Below are 15253 nucleotides of genomic sequence, written 5' to 3' on the forward strand. Positions count from 1 at the left end.
TACAGAAATAGGAAGCCAAACGATTGGCAACCAAAACCATTAAAATTGATATAAACATTAGTTGATATTGCCAATTCATTTTTTAGTGGAAATTAAATTGCTGATGTTACATTTATTAAAAACTAAGTAAACTAAAACTGTAACCCTTTAAGTTAGGTATTCCTATTGGCATCCCCACTGTGGATGAGGAAATGGTGGCTCAGAGGGGTATAGAATATTTCCCAAGGTCAAACAGCTGAGCGTTATAATCAACCAGGATAACTGAAGAGTCCCAGCTGCCAGAACTTAGGGCCCAACTGCCAGAGTCCTGGGCTGCCCCTTCACTGAAATGGCAGTTCATGAGTGGACGGGGACAGATCTTGAAAAATACTCATGGCTTGGCACAGAGCAAGTGCTTGTTAAAAGGTCCATTATCTGAATGAATGATTGAACGAGTGAAATTTGAAGAAAGTTGTTTAAAAGATAGTCTGCTCCACACCGACCATACAGAGGCCTATAATTCAGCACTCTTCACTTATCACTGCTGCCAGCAGCGCTTCCCACTTTGTTACCCAGAAGCTAGTCAGCCAGGATGTCAGTTCAGCCACTGTGCCCCCACCCGGGGTCTTGGCTCTGGGCCCAGGGCTGGGAGAGTGGTCTGGTTGTTTACCAGGAATTTGGACCTTCTTCAGAGAACAGCACAGATGACCTATTAGTCTAATTCAAGCACTTAGCAAGGAATGACTGCACCATTCAAGCCCCAGCCCTAGGCTAATGTAGCCAAAGCAAATGGAGAGGTCTTGATGGCTCAGAGATCTTCCTGGGAGGGGAAGAAGAGGAAAGTCTTGCCAGTGCCCCACTGGAGTCTGCAGGGAGGCAGGTTGTCTGGGCACATCCTGGGGCAGGGTGGGCTATGGGGACACAAGAATGTATAGGGAGAGGCTTTCCTATTACACCCACCACTCTGGCAGCTCCTCTGCACATCTTATGCCCATTCACCTCTTAATTGCCTTAAAACCTGGCTGGGAGAAAAATGGAAAGACAACCAAGTATTCAGCAACATAGAACTGGTTAAATAAACTATGTATGTAGAAATATGCATTCATGCAAGTCCATCTTAGGCAGCTGATAAAAAGGATGATGTAGCTCATACTCTACTCATGGAAGCTGAAAGCTGTCCATGACTTATACTTCGTTATGCAGTGTCTGCCTCCATTTATGTAAAAATTATACATACCCAAGATTCTCATGTGTGCAGGTGTGCAGGGAGCAAGTTTAGAAGTTTGAGAGTGAGATTTTAAAGATTTTTACATTCTTCTTGATAACTATCTATATTGTCCAAATTCTTTACAAAAACTTTATAATTGCTTTTTTTGAGTCTTACTGTGTCCGTCATAATGCTTTTACATGGACTATCTCATTTCTTATGAGGTGGGTTCTATGCTTTTTCCATGTTACAGATGTGGATAATAAGACCCAGAGAGATTAAACCCAAGATCATATAACTAGTGACTGACAAAATGTTGTTGGAGGATTAAAAGAATTAATATATGTACTTTCACACAGTAGGGGCAAAGTAATACTTGGCATACAGTAGGGGCTAAATAACCAAAGGTTATCACTATGATTATTGTACAGCACTTATCACAATGCATTTTTTTTAATTGACTGTCTCGTCTATTCCCTTGCTCTGGTGTGTGATAGGCTTGAAAACAGAATCTGAATATTATTACCTTGGAATCTCCTGCACTTAGCAAAGCGCCATGCAGAGCCAGCACTCATAGGATGCTTATGGAAAGAGTGAGTGAATGAGTTAATAGGCAAATGTCCTCAGCTCTGGAAATATATTCTTCTAACTACTTTGTATGGGTAGCTGTTTCTTTATTCCAACAGGATGGCAAACGAGATCAAGGAGCAGCTTCCCCTTTCCTCTGGCCCCCATTATAGTATGGAGCAGACGAGTAACATAAGCAGGTGCTCAATAAATTCTGTGGTTGACTAAAGACCCTCCATTCTCAGCTGCTCTGGCAGATCCCAGGCAGTATCTCAGAAATGGCTGAAGCTAGGACAGATACCAGATTCACAGTCTCACATAAGCTATTTTTTTTTTTCCAACTTTATGTCAAATACTAAGAGAGGCTGAGAGACTTGCCTGAGGTCATACAGCAGTTGGTGATAGAGTCGCTGTGTCTCTTGGTCACCTGGCCTATGTAAAATCTCTAGTTGTGTATAAATTCACAATGTGAGAAATAGAAAAAAAGCAAGGTTTTAAGTCAAAGTGTTTAATCGAGATCCAAGAGGCCAGGGGTACTTTGGGAGAGTAGCAGAAAGAAAGCAAGGCCCGAATGCTCTGGCACCTGATGCTCAAGTGCTCTGTAGGATTGCAGGGCAGGGCAGGGAAGGGCAGGCAAGCAGCTTGTCCCTCATCCAGCGGAGACAAGGGGGCAAGAGTCCTGCTCCAGCCTTCCTAACAATAGGGAATGTCTTTCTAGGCTGCCTCAGAATACCCAGCCCTGCCTACCTGGAGAATGCGACAGAGAATGATGGATTTGTTAGAGCCTAGAGATCCTGACGGGCAGGACGAAGGGATCAGGAGAGAGCTAAGGAGAGCTGCTCATCACCAGAAGATATGGCTAAACGGTGGTGACCAATTCCTAAGGAGGGATAGCCTGAGTCAGTCAGAAGTAGAGGAAATGAGAACTTAGCCAGTCAGTTTCTATTGTGGCCTTATCTGGAGAAAGCTGGATGTACAGGGGTGGGGTGGTCAGGGTTGTCACATTGTGTACTGCACCTCCTTCCTGATGCTGTCCTTTCCTCACCTCTCGCAGGCAGCAGGTCAGGCTGGGTGTAGTAGAGGGAGAAAAGGGCCTCCAAGGAGTCCAGCTACCAGAAATTTGGGAGCAGAATCAAAGTAAGTGTGCAGGAGAAAAGGGAGGGCACCCAGGGCTGTGGCCTCAGAGCAGGGTTTTTGTTCTGTGGAAGAAATGCAAGAGTCAGCTCCACGCCTTTCACCACCTCAGCCTCAGTCACGGTATCCATTAGAGGTCTACAAGATTCATGACAACAAGGTCACCCCGCTTCATCCCCTTGTCTGCCTTGTCTGGATTGCCCTCAGATGGTTAGGTAAAGGTATGAGGAGGATAATAGAGGAGGCCCTACCTGGCGTTCCATAATGGCTAAGGTAGAGTCTGTCCAGTCCTGGGAGAAAAGTTGGCTGTGCAGAAGCATCTTACTTGCAATGGCCTCCGCTAAGGAGAAGAGAGAAGGTAGGTTGGAAGTGGGTATATGCTGCAGATTTCTCAGGCTCCCAAGGAAGGAAAGGGAAGGTTTCAGGGACCTCGGGATATAAGGGGATAGATGGGTGGCAGGTGGGAATGGATATTGTCTTATTCTGCTTGTTTATTCCTTGAACTAAAGAGTATCCTTGGGGCCCAGACAGGTTAAACAGGCAGCTTGGGGGTCACTCAGAGAGTGGGAAAAGGAAGAAAGCACCAGGCTTGGGGGATGTAAACCTATGCTGAGGAGGGGGCTGCCCTGTCTGCAAGAGACAGATAGAGCCAGTGAGGACCACGAAGTTGGCCCTTTCCTTCTCCCTGGATCCAGCTGACCTGGCCACAGAGGAGGGAGCAGGTGGAGCATACTCACTGAGGCAGGGGTTGTGGGAGAAGGACTCTTCCAACCGTTCACACTCCTCTTGCAGGTTGCCACTGCCTCTGCAGGTGCAGCTTAAGGCAACACTCGCATTGATGTTGCTGACAAAGTTGGGGGTCATGGTAGTACCTGTGGGGTGAAGAGGGGATTGTCAGGGCCTAGGTCAACCCCAACTTCAGCTCCCACCCTCTCCCACCTCTCTCAGGAGCACTCCATCTGAGTTCAGTAGCCAGAGTATTCTCATCCCCAGTGCTGGATAATCTGTGCGCTCCCTACAAATAGCCCCAGCTCACCGATCAGCCCCATGTAGGCTCGCAGACATCTGGACTTCTCTGTAGTACAGGTTCCTAGGATGTCCATGGGATGGCAGTGGGTCTGAAAATCTGCCAGGCGTGATCTGGAAGAAGGGAAATTTCAAGAGTTTCCACTGAAGGTCTGGCCTGCAGCCTTCACCCTTGCTGGCCCTTTAGTTGACATGCCCATCTTCTAGCCAAATCCTCCTTTGCCTTCAGAACCTGGCCCAGGTCTTCTTTCTCAGTGAAGCCTGCTCCTGTCACAATTAAATGTACTACTATCCCAGTTCCTATAGCATATCACTCTAAATTTAGGCTCCACAAACCCTAGGAATGAGAGCTTAAGCAGGTTCTTTAACCTTAGTTTCCTTGACTGTAAATAGAGATTGTGGATTTTTGTGAGAATGAAATAAGAGAATATATGTACAGCATTTAGCATAGTGCCTGGTATTTGTGTTTAAAAAATAAATGTTAAATATTGTTATTATTAACATTCATCCTACAATAGGTAAAACTCATTATCTTTGGATGATGGGAATTACGAATATGTTTTTCTGTAAAAATTTCTGCAGTTTTCCTTATATTTTGATTGTTAGATTGGTGTTTTACTTCTCTGTCACCCCCACTCATATGCAAACTCCTTGAAGAAAGGAACAATATCTTAATCATCTAGTCCAGCACATATTACCTAATAGTAATAGCTACCAGCACAATAATAGGCAGTTTGGCAGAGAGATTAGGAGCATAGACTCTAGGCCAGACTTTCTTGATTCTAAACCTCATTAACAAACCTGACTTACTACCTGGGTGAACTTGAGCAAATTATTTAACCTTTCTTTAATGTGGTTTCTTCATCTGTAAACTAAGGATGATAAAAAAAAATAAAAACAGCATCTATCTTACTGGGTTCTTGCGAGGTTTAGATAGTACATACTTAAAATAGTACCTAGCCCATAGTAAGTATTTAGTAAGTATTAGTATGATTACTGAGAGCTCTGACTATGTAATATTTCACAGAAGAGGAAAGTGGGACTCAGAGATTAAGTAACTTGCCCAAGATTACAGAGAAGTAAATGGTAGAACCAGGTTGCAAAATAAGGTTTGGTATGACTCCCAATGTCAACGAATGTCACTTGAATGTATGATAACTTCAATTTAGTGGCTGTTTTGGCCTGAAGAGGCAGAGGAAAGCCAGATCAGAATTTGGCTAGAGAATATGGAGCAACTACCTTCACATTCTTTGATTTGGTCATAGCACTTGTAACAACAAATCCTAATAATTAGATTTGTGCACAAAGATGAAAGAACAAGAGTAATACTTATCGCAGCATTATTTATAGCAATAAAGCAATTAAAACATCCAACAATAAAGGAATGATTAAATAAAGTATAGGGCATCCATAAGATGGAATAAGATGTAGGCACTTAAAAATCAAGTTGTCAAAGGACAGTAAATGACAAAATAAGCACGACCATTTATTGAATACTTACTCTGCACCAGTAAGTGAAGCACCTGACATAAATTACGTAATTTAACTCTCACAAAAATCCTATGAGGTCTGCATTATTATCCCAGTTTCCACAGAAGACTAAATAAAACTCTATGTTAAGTGATGGAATTTTACGTAAAGTGATGGGCTCAAGGTCACACAGACCCAGGATTTAAATTCACATCTATCTGACTTCAGAGCCTGTCTTCGCTACTATTCCATATTGCCCCATGGAAAAATGCTCACGAGATAGGTACCATAAGTGGAAAAAGATACGATATAAGATGCAAATATATTCCCAGAATGTCAAATTTTGTTATCTGTGTATGAAAAAGACTGGAAGGAAATGCTCCCAAAGTATGGTAGATTATCTTCAGGTGATAGATGTTGAGTGATATTTTATATGTTTTTATATTTTCTGAAGTTTTCACATAAAGAAAAAACTATATACTCTTTTTGAGAAAAGAGTTTCAGAAAATATCAAAGGCAGCTGGGTGAAGCCAGTCCATGGTCCCTGAGGGGTCAGACCCAGCACCAGTATGGGAAGGTGGCCTGGGAGGAATGGTGTGCACCCTGCCCACTGCACCTGCACAGTGGGTTGGAGAGGCAGAGACGCCTCAGCTCCAGGCAGTTGGAGGTCCCAGATGGCAGTGAGCAGCTGGGGGCGATGGTGTTGCGTCGGCGCTTCCCGCAGCCCAGGTCACCAGGTGCACATGGGCACAGCAGCAGGCCCTGTGCGTGGGGCTCCGATGCCTTCTCAAAGAAGGCTCGGAGCTGCCGGAGGCAGGTGTGGTGCTGGCAGCGAGGCCCTGAGCACGCTTCTCCGTAGGCCTTGCGCAGCCGGTCACACTTGTCATTAAGAGTGCACAGCATGGCGAACTTGAGGCAGAGGTCTGAGTCTGTGGGGAGAGTGGTGGAACCAAGTCACTAGTACTCTCTGCAAACTCGGCTTCCCTAGGAACCCCCTCAACCCTCTGATTCAACAAGCATGGTAGTAGAGGGTAGGAAGAAAGGGAGGACTGCTCCGAGTAAGCCACTTCTAATTCAGGGCTTTCCCTCTACACACGAACAAATCTGGTATTTACCAGCCATCACCATCCTATTCCTCAGCTTGACTAGGTTAAAAAAACAACAACAACAACCATGTATATCTAACACTATTTATCTACAATTCAAGCAGCCAGAAAGCTCAAATAACCAAAACCCTTTCCTCAATCCTATGCATTGAGTGAGATCTCATAGTGGAAATCATAGCCTAGAGGCCCTACAACAATCTAAAGCATTTTTCTGAACTGTGCAAAACAGATGCAGCCAAATTCTATTTAGGATTTTTGTTTTGTTTTACATTTGTCCATTCCGCTCAGTATTAATATCACTTGCCTGTCTTTTATTGACCAATGCATGCACAAAAGGTTCCCATACTCTTGAGTCTTGGGAAATCATGGGAATATTTCTATTAACAGAATATTCCAGCAGTCAGAACAATGGAGTAAGGTAATTCCTGGATTCCTTGTAACTAGGATTTATTATGTATAAATCTCTATGCTTTTCTCTCAAAATTCTAATATATAGGACTGTGTAACAAAACTCATATCTTCCTCAAAAAGAGTGTGTATGTGTGCATTCCCTTCCAAATTAATACAAGAGCTTCCCTTTCATGAAAAACATGCATCATATCCCTTGCCAGACAGATGGCTCCCCACCCTGAGTCACCCCAGAGGAGTCACACTCTCTCTAACCATTTTCCCTGCCCAACACCTCGCCCATCCCTTTAGAATGGTTGAAAACAAGCAATTTCTTAGTCTTCGGGGACGTGGCTGCTCCAATGAGGGTAAATACTCCATTAAAGCACATTTTTTCTGGGACTGCTGCCACGCCCACCAAACCCTTTATAGAGACATACCTTTTGAAACCAGGGAGTCCTAATAGGCTCTCTTTAAATGCCTCCCTAATAAACAATGCTCTTTGATGATTCTTGCAAAACCAGACCATGACCCACAGCTCAGACTCTCACCCTACACAATGCTGCTTTAGTTACCTGGCAGGTGAGGACTCTTCTTCCACAAGCCCTCCAGTTTGTGTTCCCCGTCAGCCACCCTTCCCTCAGGGTCTAGGCCCAGCCCCCACACCTCAGCCTCTGTTTCCCTCCACACCTGGTTTGAGCATGTTCAGTTTGCTGAGATTCATTTTCCAGGGTTTTCTAGTCACCGTGTCCTCGTAGGGGGAGACATCCAGCTCATAGTCACCTAGAGATAAGGTGGGAAGCACCAGAGTCCTGAGGACCAGGTTGGGGTTAGGAGCAGGAGGGGCTGAGGCTGCTGAGTCAGACCTCAAAGCCCCGTGGAAAAAAGGGAAAGGCACCATCTCTACCTAACTAGCTGCAAGGTGTGCAGAGGTAAGAATAAACAGAGCCATGAAGGCATAGGCTGGGCTCAACGAATAAACTGGGTTTAATGATGAGAACAGTAAAGCTATCATGTTGAGCACACTGTGTGCTGGCCACTATGGTGTAAGTGAAAAGATACACACACACACACAGAGATTCTATCTATCCTTATATATTCACTCTCATTTAATCCTCTTAAGAAGGCTTTGGGTAGGTAAGAAGAAACTGAGGATGAGAGAGGTTAAGTTACTTGCTCAGGCTGATATGAGCTGTTGAAGTGGAGCTGAGATTTGAAACCTAGACTATCTGACTGCAGAATCTCTGCTCCTAACCACTAGGTTTAGTGCCTGTGAGTCCATAAGCAGGCAATGGGACTCTGTTTTGTTTTCTCTTGCTATTGGAGAAGGGGCATTGGTGGACTCTGTTCCAGGCCTGACCACTTGGTTATGCAGATGCATTGCATGCTGAAGAAATGGAAGTGCGGCCAGGTCCCTGAACCTGACTGAGAAAAGCAGAGAAAGAAGATACAGTGATCTCGAAGGAAACACATCTCTCTCAGTCACCTCCAAGGTGCTGTGGGTTTCTTAAGGGGGATTGCTAGGTCTTATAAAATCACTGCATACATAGCTCATATACATGTTGGTTAATAAATTTTGTTGGAAGAGAGAGAAGTAAGTTTGCAGGTTTGTCATCTAATAAGCCTTTGTGAATGCATCTTTGGGAGGGAAGAAACATGGATGACATCAGGCAAACAGGAGAGGATGGTTTGGATACTTGGGAAGACCTGACATTCTTAAGGGCGAAGCAGGCAGCGAGAGGATCCAAGGAGAACTCTCAGGGGAAGCTGCGAAACTGAAACTATTAGGATGAAGAGTGGAAAGCAGGGAAGGAAGGTGGTAAATTGTATTACTGTTTCCAATTATTTGCTACCCACCCTGTGGGAAGATTATACATCCCCACCTGTTGCCATGTGACTTTCAGACCCCGTATGAGAGGAGTATGCTTCCCCATCCCACTGTAAGTCTTGGTCATGTGACTTGCTTTGGCCTGTGGATGGTGCACTCAAGTGACGTAAATCACATCTGAGGAAAAGCTTTAAGAACCATCACATGGTTCTGCTGTTGCTCTCCCCCACCAGCCTGGATCCCCAGATGAAGACAGGTAGAACAAAGACAAAGCCAACTTGTGGAAGCCTGCAGCAAATGTGTAACATGAGCAAGAAGTACATTTTCGTTGTTGAAAGCTAGAGATTTGGGGGTGAGTTGGTTGTTACTGCAGCATAACCTAGGAAATTCTTACTAAAAATGAAATTAGTATCTAAAAGTGGAGCACTGCTATAACAAAAAAAAATTTAAATATATAGTATTGGCTTTGGGACTGACTAGTGGGTGGTAAACTTGGAAGAAGGATGATGTACTGAATAAGCTCATGCTTTAAGGGGAAGAAGCTGAGAAGCAAGTTACTAGTTTGTCTTGATTGCTATTGGCTGCATTTGGCAAGGAACTACAAGAAAGATGCTCAGAGAAGAACTGGCCAGTTTGCAAATAGAGAGGAAACAGAAAAGGGAGAATCCAGAAATTCCAGTACTTGCAGTATTAGGAGAAACAACTGCTTCTCATATTCAAATGGTAAAAGATAACATTGAAAAATACTTTGAGTAATAAAGTCTATTACAACTCAGCACTGGAGAAAAGACCAAATCAAGTTTGTGGCTATCATGCCCTTTGTGGAGATCTCCCATTGATTAAGATGGTATCCAATAAATCTTGCCAGTTAAAAAAATGTGCTCAGGGAAAAAAGACTAAGGTAGTGGCTCTCTCACAGAAGGCTGATAAGGGCAAGATGCTTCTAATTCAGTCTAGAAAGAGATGCATGTCTTGAAAAGAATTCTAGGAAAGGCTACTACCGGCATAAGGGGTGACAGAAATCAAAGTATAAAAAGCAATTATGTTTTGAGAGAGTTGTACTGCTAAGAGCCACCAGTTTGGATTAAAAGACTGTGACTTTGAGATTTAAAATGCTGCAACATTCCTTGGACAGGAGGCTGCCTACCCTCCAACAAGGTCAGAGTCTCCAATGCTCTTTTCAGATGTGGCCAAAGAAAATACAGCAGTTCCTTGGATAACGTCACTTGGTTCAATGTTTTTCATCATAGCGTTGAGGGGGGGAAAGACTGATTCCCAGTAGGGGCCACTGTCTATGTGGAGTTTGTACATTCTCCCCATATCTGCATATTTTTTACTCCAGCTTCCTCCCACATCCCAAATATGTGCATGTTAGGTGAACTGGTGTATCTAAATTGTCCCAGCATGAGTGAGTGAGTGAGTGAGTGTGTGTGTGTGTGTGTGTGTGCACTCTGCTACAGATGGGCATCCTATCCAGGGCTGGTACCTGCCTTGCACCCTGAGCTGCCAGGATAGGTTCTAGCCACCTATGACCCGAACTGGAATAAACAGGTTGGAAAATAATTACCTTACTTGTTAATGTTAATCTTTCTTAAATGTATGTAGAGCTCATGTTTATTTCAATGTTTAATATTATTTAGAAGTTTGGTGATGTTTTTGAGACCAGAAATATGCTGTAAGATCTTAACTCTTGTTTATATCAATTAGCGTATGGTAAAATTGGTTTTGTTATATGTCGTTTCGCTTAAAGTCAGTTTCTAAGAACCTATTGATGATGTTAAGTGAAGACTTACTGTAATGGAAAAGGAAGGATCTTCCAGAGAGCTGGGCCAAGAGCCCTGGAGAACAGTGGCTAGAGTGACTCTCTCATGGAGCAAAAAGAGGACCTTACTAAAGAACAACCTCTGCTCCCAGAGAAGACAGCCCTTGTGACATTTATCTAGCAGGACTTCAGAGTTGCTATGAATCAATGACCGCTATATGCCTCCCATTCCTCCACTTTCTGAGAGTGTTTGTTGTGGTTCTCCTGTCCCTGCTCCATTATTGTACGTTGAGTATGTATGGGAGTTAGATGACTTGCCTATAAGTTTCTAGATCAAGAGGAGCCAAACCTGATATAGAAATTATCACAAGATCCTAGACTTGGAGCCTGATGTCATGTTTGATTGAACGCAGCACATCATCCTTGGAAAGTGGGTAGGTATATTTTGTTTGTGGAAGGGAGGAAAAAGAATATTTTGATCAAGTGGACTATGGACATTGCAGTATTGTTTTTTGCTCTCCCTATAGGATTATATCTCCTCACTTATTGCCATGTAATTTTCATGTCTCCCTGTGATGTTAGGCTTGTGCACCCTGTGATTTGCTTTGTCAATGGAATGTGAACAGAAGTATTTTATGTAACATCTGAACAGAAGCTTTTAAAACCATAACATGGTTTTGCCAATGTTCATTTTCCTCTGCCCTGAGAAGGAACATCTCAGATAGAGGCTGCACCTTCAGCCTGAATCCCAGAATGAAGGGGACACATGAAACAGCCAACACAGAACATGAGCAAGAACTAAACCTTTGTTTTGCAAGTTACCTCTTTTCAAGTAAACCTTTGTTACTACAGCATTGTCCAGTAAAAGCTAACTAATACAGAGAGGGGTCTATGGAAAGAGTCAGAGAAAGCTCCTCTCTTTGGCTCTCTCAGTGCCTGCCTTCTTCTACCATCTTCTGCCTGGCTAACGAGTATCCTTCTGTTAAAGGCGAGATCAGGACATTGCCTCCCAGTCTCTCTGAATTTATGGATTATATTGTATTTGAAGCTGTTTATGGGTTAAGACCATTTTCTTCCCCCTCTTCTCCATACCCTTCTGTTCCAGGAGCTCCCCAAGTTGGGCCTCAGCCTGGTTCAGAGGCTATACATCGTCAGGTAAGAAAGGGAGAAGTAGGGAAAAGAGAGGGCAATGTTAGAGAGCCCAAAAGATACTACCAATTCCTCCCTCCACTTCTTACTGATGTCACATGCAGAGCTTCATTATTATCCCTGTCAGAATATATCATGTGGCTCATATGCTGAAGGATTAAACAACCCTCAAGAGCCAGCTTCCCTAGCTTAGTCCACTCTAGGATAGAGGCCTCACCAAGGCTGCGGGCAGGATGAATGGTCCAGTAGATGTCCAGGCAGGCAGTTTGGTTCTTCATGCGCCGGTGGCATGTACAGCTCATCAGGGAGCTGTTCCTGAGGTGTTGTGCTGCCTCCAAGCAGTCCGCAGAAACTGATGGCTCCTCCGAAGGTGATGGGGTGCTTACACTAGAGGTGCAGGAATTCAGGTAGTGGTAGGCAGCATTACAAATGGGATTGGCCTGGCACTTCTTCCTGGCCTGGATACAGCTGTTCACAAGCCGGCTCTCTGTGGGGAGGGGGTCCCCTGTGGAGGGCGGGAGACTAGGTGAGGCTCACATAAGGTCAGAGTAGCTGCCTAGAAGTACCAAGTCCTAAGATAAGGTAGGGGGAGTCCAGGTGAAGCCTTGGGTAGGAAAGTCTTGGGGTGGCACAAAAGACCTTTAGGAATAAGTATGAGGAGAAAGAAGCCCAGCAGAAGTGGAGAGTCTGCAGCTGTCACAACCTGGACAGAACAGATCAAGCCCAAGAAGAGGTAGGGATTTGAGAGAGGCTGCTCAGACTCCAGGGAGGGGAAGGGGGACAGTTGTTTGAAGCAGAGCCTGATGACCCTGCCAGGCACAGGGAGGAGGGCCCTGGGCAGCTCTATGCCATGGGCAGGGCTAGCACCATACGCAGAGAATTGAAGGTGTGCATGGGCATGCTAAAAGAGAGATTATTCTGAGTCACTTAAAAGACCTTAAAGTGGGAACTGGTTGGGGTTGGGGTTGGAACTGGAACTCTTGCTGATTCTGTTATTCACTCGGGAATACCAAGGTTGGTTATAGCTCAGCCCTGGAGGAAGGGACTTAGGGTCATTATCAAAGAGTAACAGAACACCATCACCCTGCCCCCTCCACCCCCCAGTTTTTCAAGGTAAAACATCCGGGAGTCATCCTTAATTCTTCTCTTTCCTTCACATCCCGTGTTCAATCCAACAAATCCTGTCAACTCCACAACATATCTGGAATCTGCCCACTTCTCTCCACATCTATTACTACCTCTAGCCACCATTATCTCTTGTCTGAACTACTGCCAAGACTCCTTATTGGTCTCCCTGATTCCGTCTTCTAAATCCGTTCTCCCAAAACATTCGGCCATCCTTTCTTTCTGCTTGGAATGCTCTTCCCCCTGATCTTCACCTGGCCATACCCTTCTAGTAATTCAGTTCACCGCTTAAATGTCATCTCAGAAAGGCCGTCCCCAATCAACCAATGTAAAATAACTCCCTAGCTATTCTAATACATTCTTACTCTAATTGTCTGCAGAGCCCTTATAACCACTTGATTTATTTTACTTAATTTTTTTCTGATTATATCTCCCTTTAGACTTCCATGTCTATCTTATCACTATTCTGTCAGCAATGCCTAGAACAGTGTTTGTTCTTTGTGAGCTCCTACTATTTAGAACCAGATAACAGAGACATTCTGTGAGACACCTTTATAACTTCTCCAGGCTCCTTCCCTTTATTTACAATCAGAGTCCCAATGTTAGGAGGGGTCTCAGAGTTGAGTTAGTCCAACCTCCTCTTCCAATCACGTGATAATCAATTAGATTACTTGGTAAAATGCAGATTGCTGAGTCCCATCCCAGAATTACTGAATCAGAATCTCTGGTGATAAATCAGAATCTGAATTTCAACAAGTTCACTGGAGACTAATATGCACCCTATAGTTTGAGAATTGGTGCCATATCCAATGCATAAACAAAGACAGAATCAGTAGTACTGATTTTTCCTTTTGCTTTAAGCCCCAATATGCCTCAGCAGGACACTGTTCTTTTTACTTAAAATCCCAGTATTTTGTTCATCATGAATTTTTTGGCATTAGTTTTGATTTTTAAAAATATCGCATTAAAATATTCTTTATCTTGACGACTGAGTTTCTTAGCACCCCCTTCACTCACCTCACCTTAGTCCCAGCCCTGCCTAGGACAATTTACTTCACTTTCTGGACCTTAGTTTCCCAAATATAAGATGAGGGGATTGGATTAAATCAGAGTTTCTCAATGGAGGGGATGGAGAAAAGAGAGGTTGGGCCCCTTTTAGGGGTATATCAGAATTTTCAAAGGGAATGTGTGGTTCAAAAAAAGCATATTTGATAATTTTATATGTGGAAGATGAAAAAACAGCTTGTGAAGTTTCAAAAAATATTTAAGGAAAGCATGAGATTTTTATCTTTACCAAAAGGGGGACATGAATTTAAACAGTTTGAGAAATACTAAATGTTTAAGATGTTACTTCTGGTGGGTACCCAACAAGTGCATTGCAGTTAAAGCAATGAAACTTCGACCTTATACATTTTCTAGCATATTTTTTCTAAATATTTTTTCTAAATATTGAATCGTAACAATTTTCAAAAGTAAACCTAATTTCTTAGCTGATAGTTCATCAAATCTGAGCAGCAGTAGATTTAGGGGCATCGCAGCTCAAAAGAAGGTGGGAGCCATGATAAATTTCACCATAATGAGGAGGTACTTGTTCCACTTAATTGGTTAATGATGAGTGGTTAACATTTACCCCTGATCCTGACATGCAGCCATACTTTGGGGTTAGTGAAACTTCCTGGGCAGTCAAATCAGATTGGTGATGTCTCACTGCCCTGATTTACTGATGGAGGCAGTCTGGACAAATAGTTCTTCCTCTCCTTCCTTCCATATCTGCCATGCAGCCAAAATTGCATTTCTCCAATACGTACCTTGTGGAGTGAGGTCACCAGTCCATGTGTGGTCTCTGCCTCAGGATTCCCTCCACTCAGGCTCTGGGCAGGAGCCCCACCATAAGATTCAGCACACACATCCTACTCCCAAAGGCCATGGGCACATTCCCTGGGAGCCATGAGGGAATAACATGGTTCTAAAACCAAGCCTTGAACTACATATTCCCTAAAACACCTATTGTTTATCTATAATATGGTAAGGCACTGTACTGGGCAGCTTTCAGGGAAAAGCCATCTTGCCCAATAGCAAGTTTTCTCCTCTAAAACAGTAACAAAAAGTATATCCTGAAGGGGGTAGGTTGGTGGTGAGCAATATTCTCAGCAATACAACCAAATAATAATGTTAGCATGTTCCAGCAGCAGTTTACAACCCTAATTTGTGACAAGTCAGTTCTTCACTTGTACCTAGAGTCCACTTCCCCAATCCTTACAGGAGGCTGAAGAGATGAAGCCCACATGGAGCAAATGGAGTCCTGCTTCTGATTCTCCCTGCCTCTTAGAGATGCTGTCGTGGAAGTGGCCTGGCTCCAGGTTGTTCTGTGCTGGTGCAGACACATCTCAAAAGAGGGAAGAGGGGGAACCCGGAGCAAGGAGATGCTTTGGTGCACTGGCCACTGCTGACACTCCATCTACAACGGTTCAGTCTATTAGGCATGGAACCTATCTCTTCCCGGCGCCCTGGGC

General features: G+C 43.9%; 1 protein-coding gene across 1 annotated transcript; it reads right to left on the reverse strand.

Annotated features, from left to right (window-relative positions):
* Nucleotides 1-2245: 2245 nt before the first annotated feature.
* On the reverse strand, nucleotides 2246-14960 carry GFRA3 (GDNF family receptor alpha 3). The gene is made up of 8 exons (XM_039836207.1): nucleotides 12552-14960; nucleotides 11833-12120; nucleotides 7567-7659; nucleotides 6000-6312; nucleotides 3924-4027; nucleotides 3625-3759; nucleotides 3139-3227; nucleotides 2246-2952 (listed from the first exon to the last, which is right to left on the reverse strand). The coding sequence occupies exons 2-8, from the start codon at nucleotides 11915-11917 to the stop codon at nucleotides 2863-2865; spliced, it is 909 nt and encodes a 302-aa protein (XP_039692141.1). The 5' UTR covers nucleotides 11918-12120; nucleotides 12552-14960; the 3' UTR covers nucleotides 2246-2862.
* Between the last annotated feature and the right edge of the window lie 293 nt (nucleotides 14961-15253).

The sequence above is a fragment of the Pteropus medius genome, unplaced genomic scaffold (genome assembly GCF_902729225.1).
Source record: "Pteropus medius unplaced genomic scaffold, Ma_sr-lr_union100, whole genome shotgun sequence".
Taxonomy (NCBI): domain Eukaryota; kingdom Metazoa; phylum Chordata; class Mammalia; order Chiroptera; family Pteropodidae; genus Pteropus; species Pteropus medius.

Bases quoted from the DNA above. Each gene is read 5' to 3' on its own strand.
- GFRA3 (XM_039836207.1), bottom strand. From the start codon at position 11,917: ATGAGCTGTACATGCCACCGGCGCATGAAGAACCAAACTGCCTGCCTG. The intron at 7,660-11,832 runs GTGAGGCCTCTA...CCTTATCTCTAG, and splicing joins TCATCCTGCCCGCAGCCTTG to GTGACTATGAGCTGGATGTC. The intron at 4,028-5,999 runs GTGCAGTGGGCA...CCCTTCTTCCAG, and splicing joins CTCTCCAACCCACTGTGCAG to ATCACGCCTGGCAGATTTTC.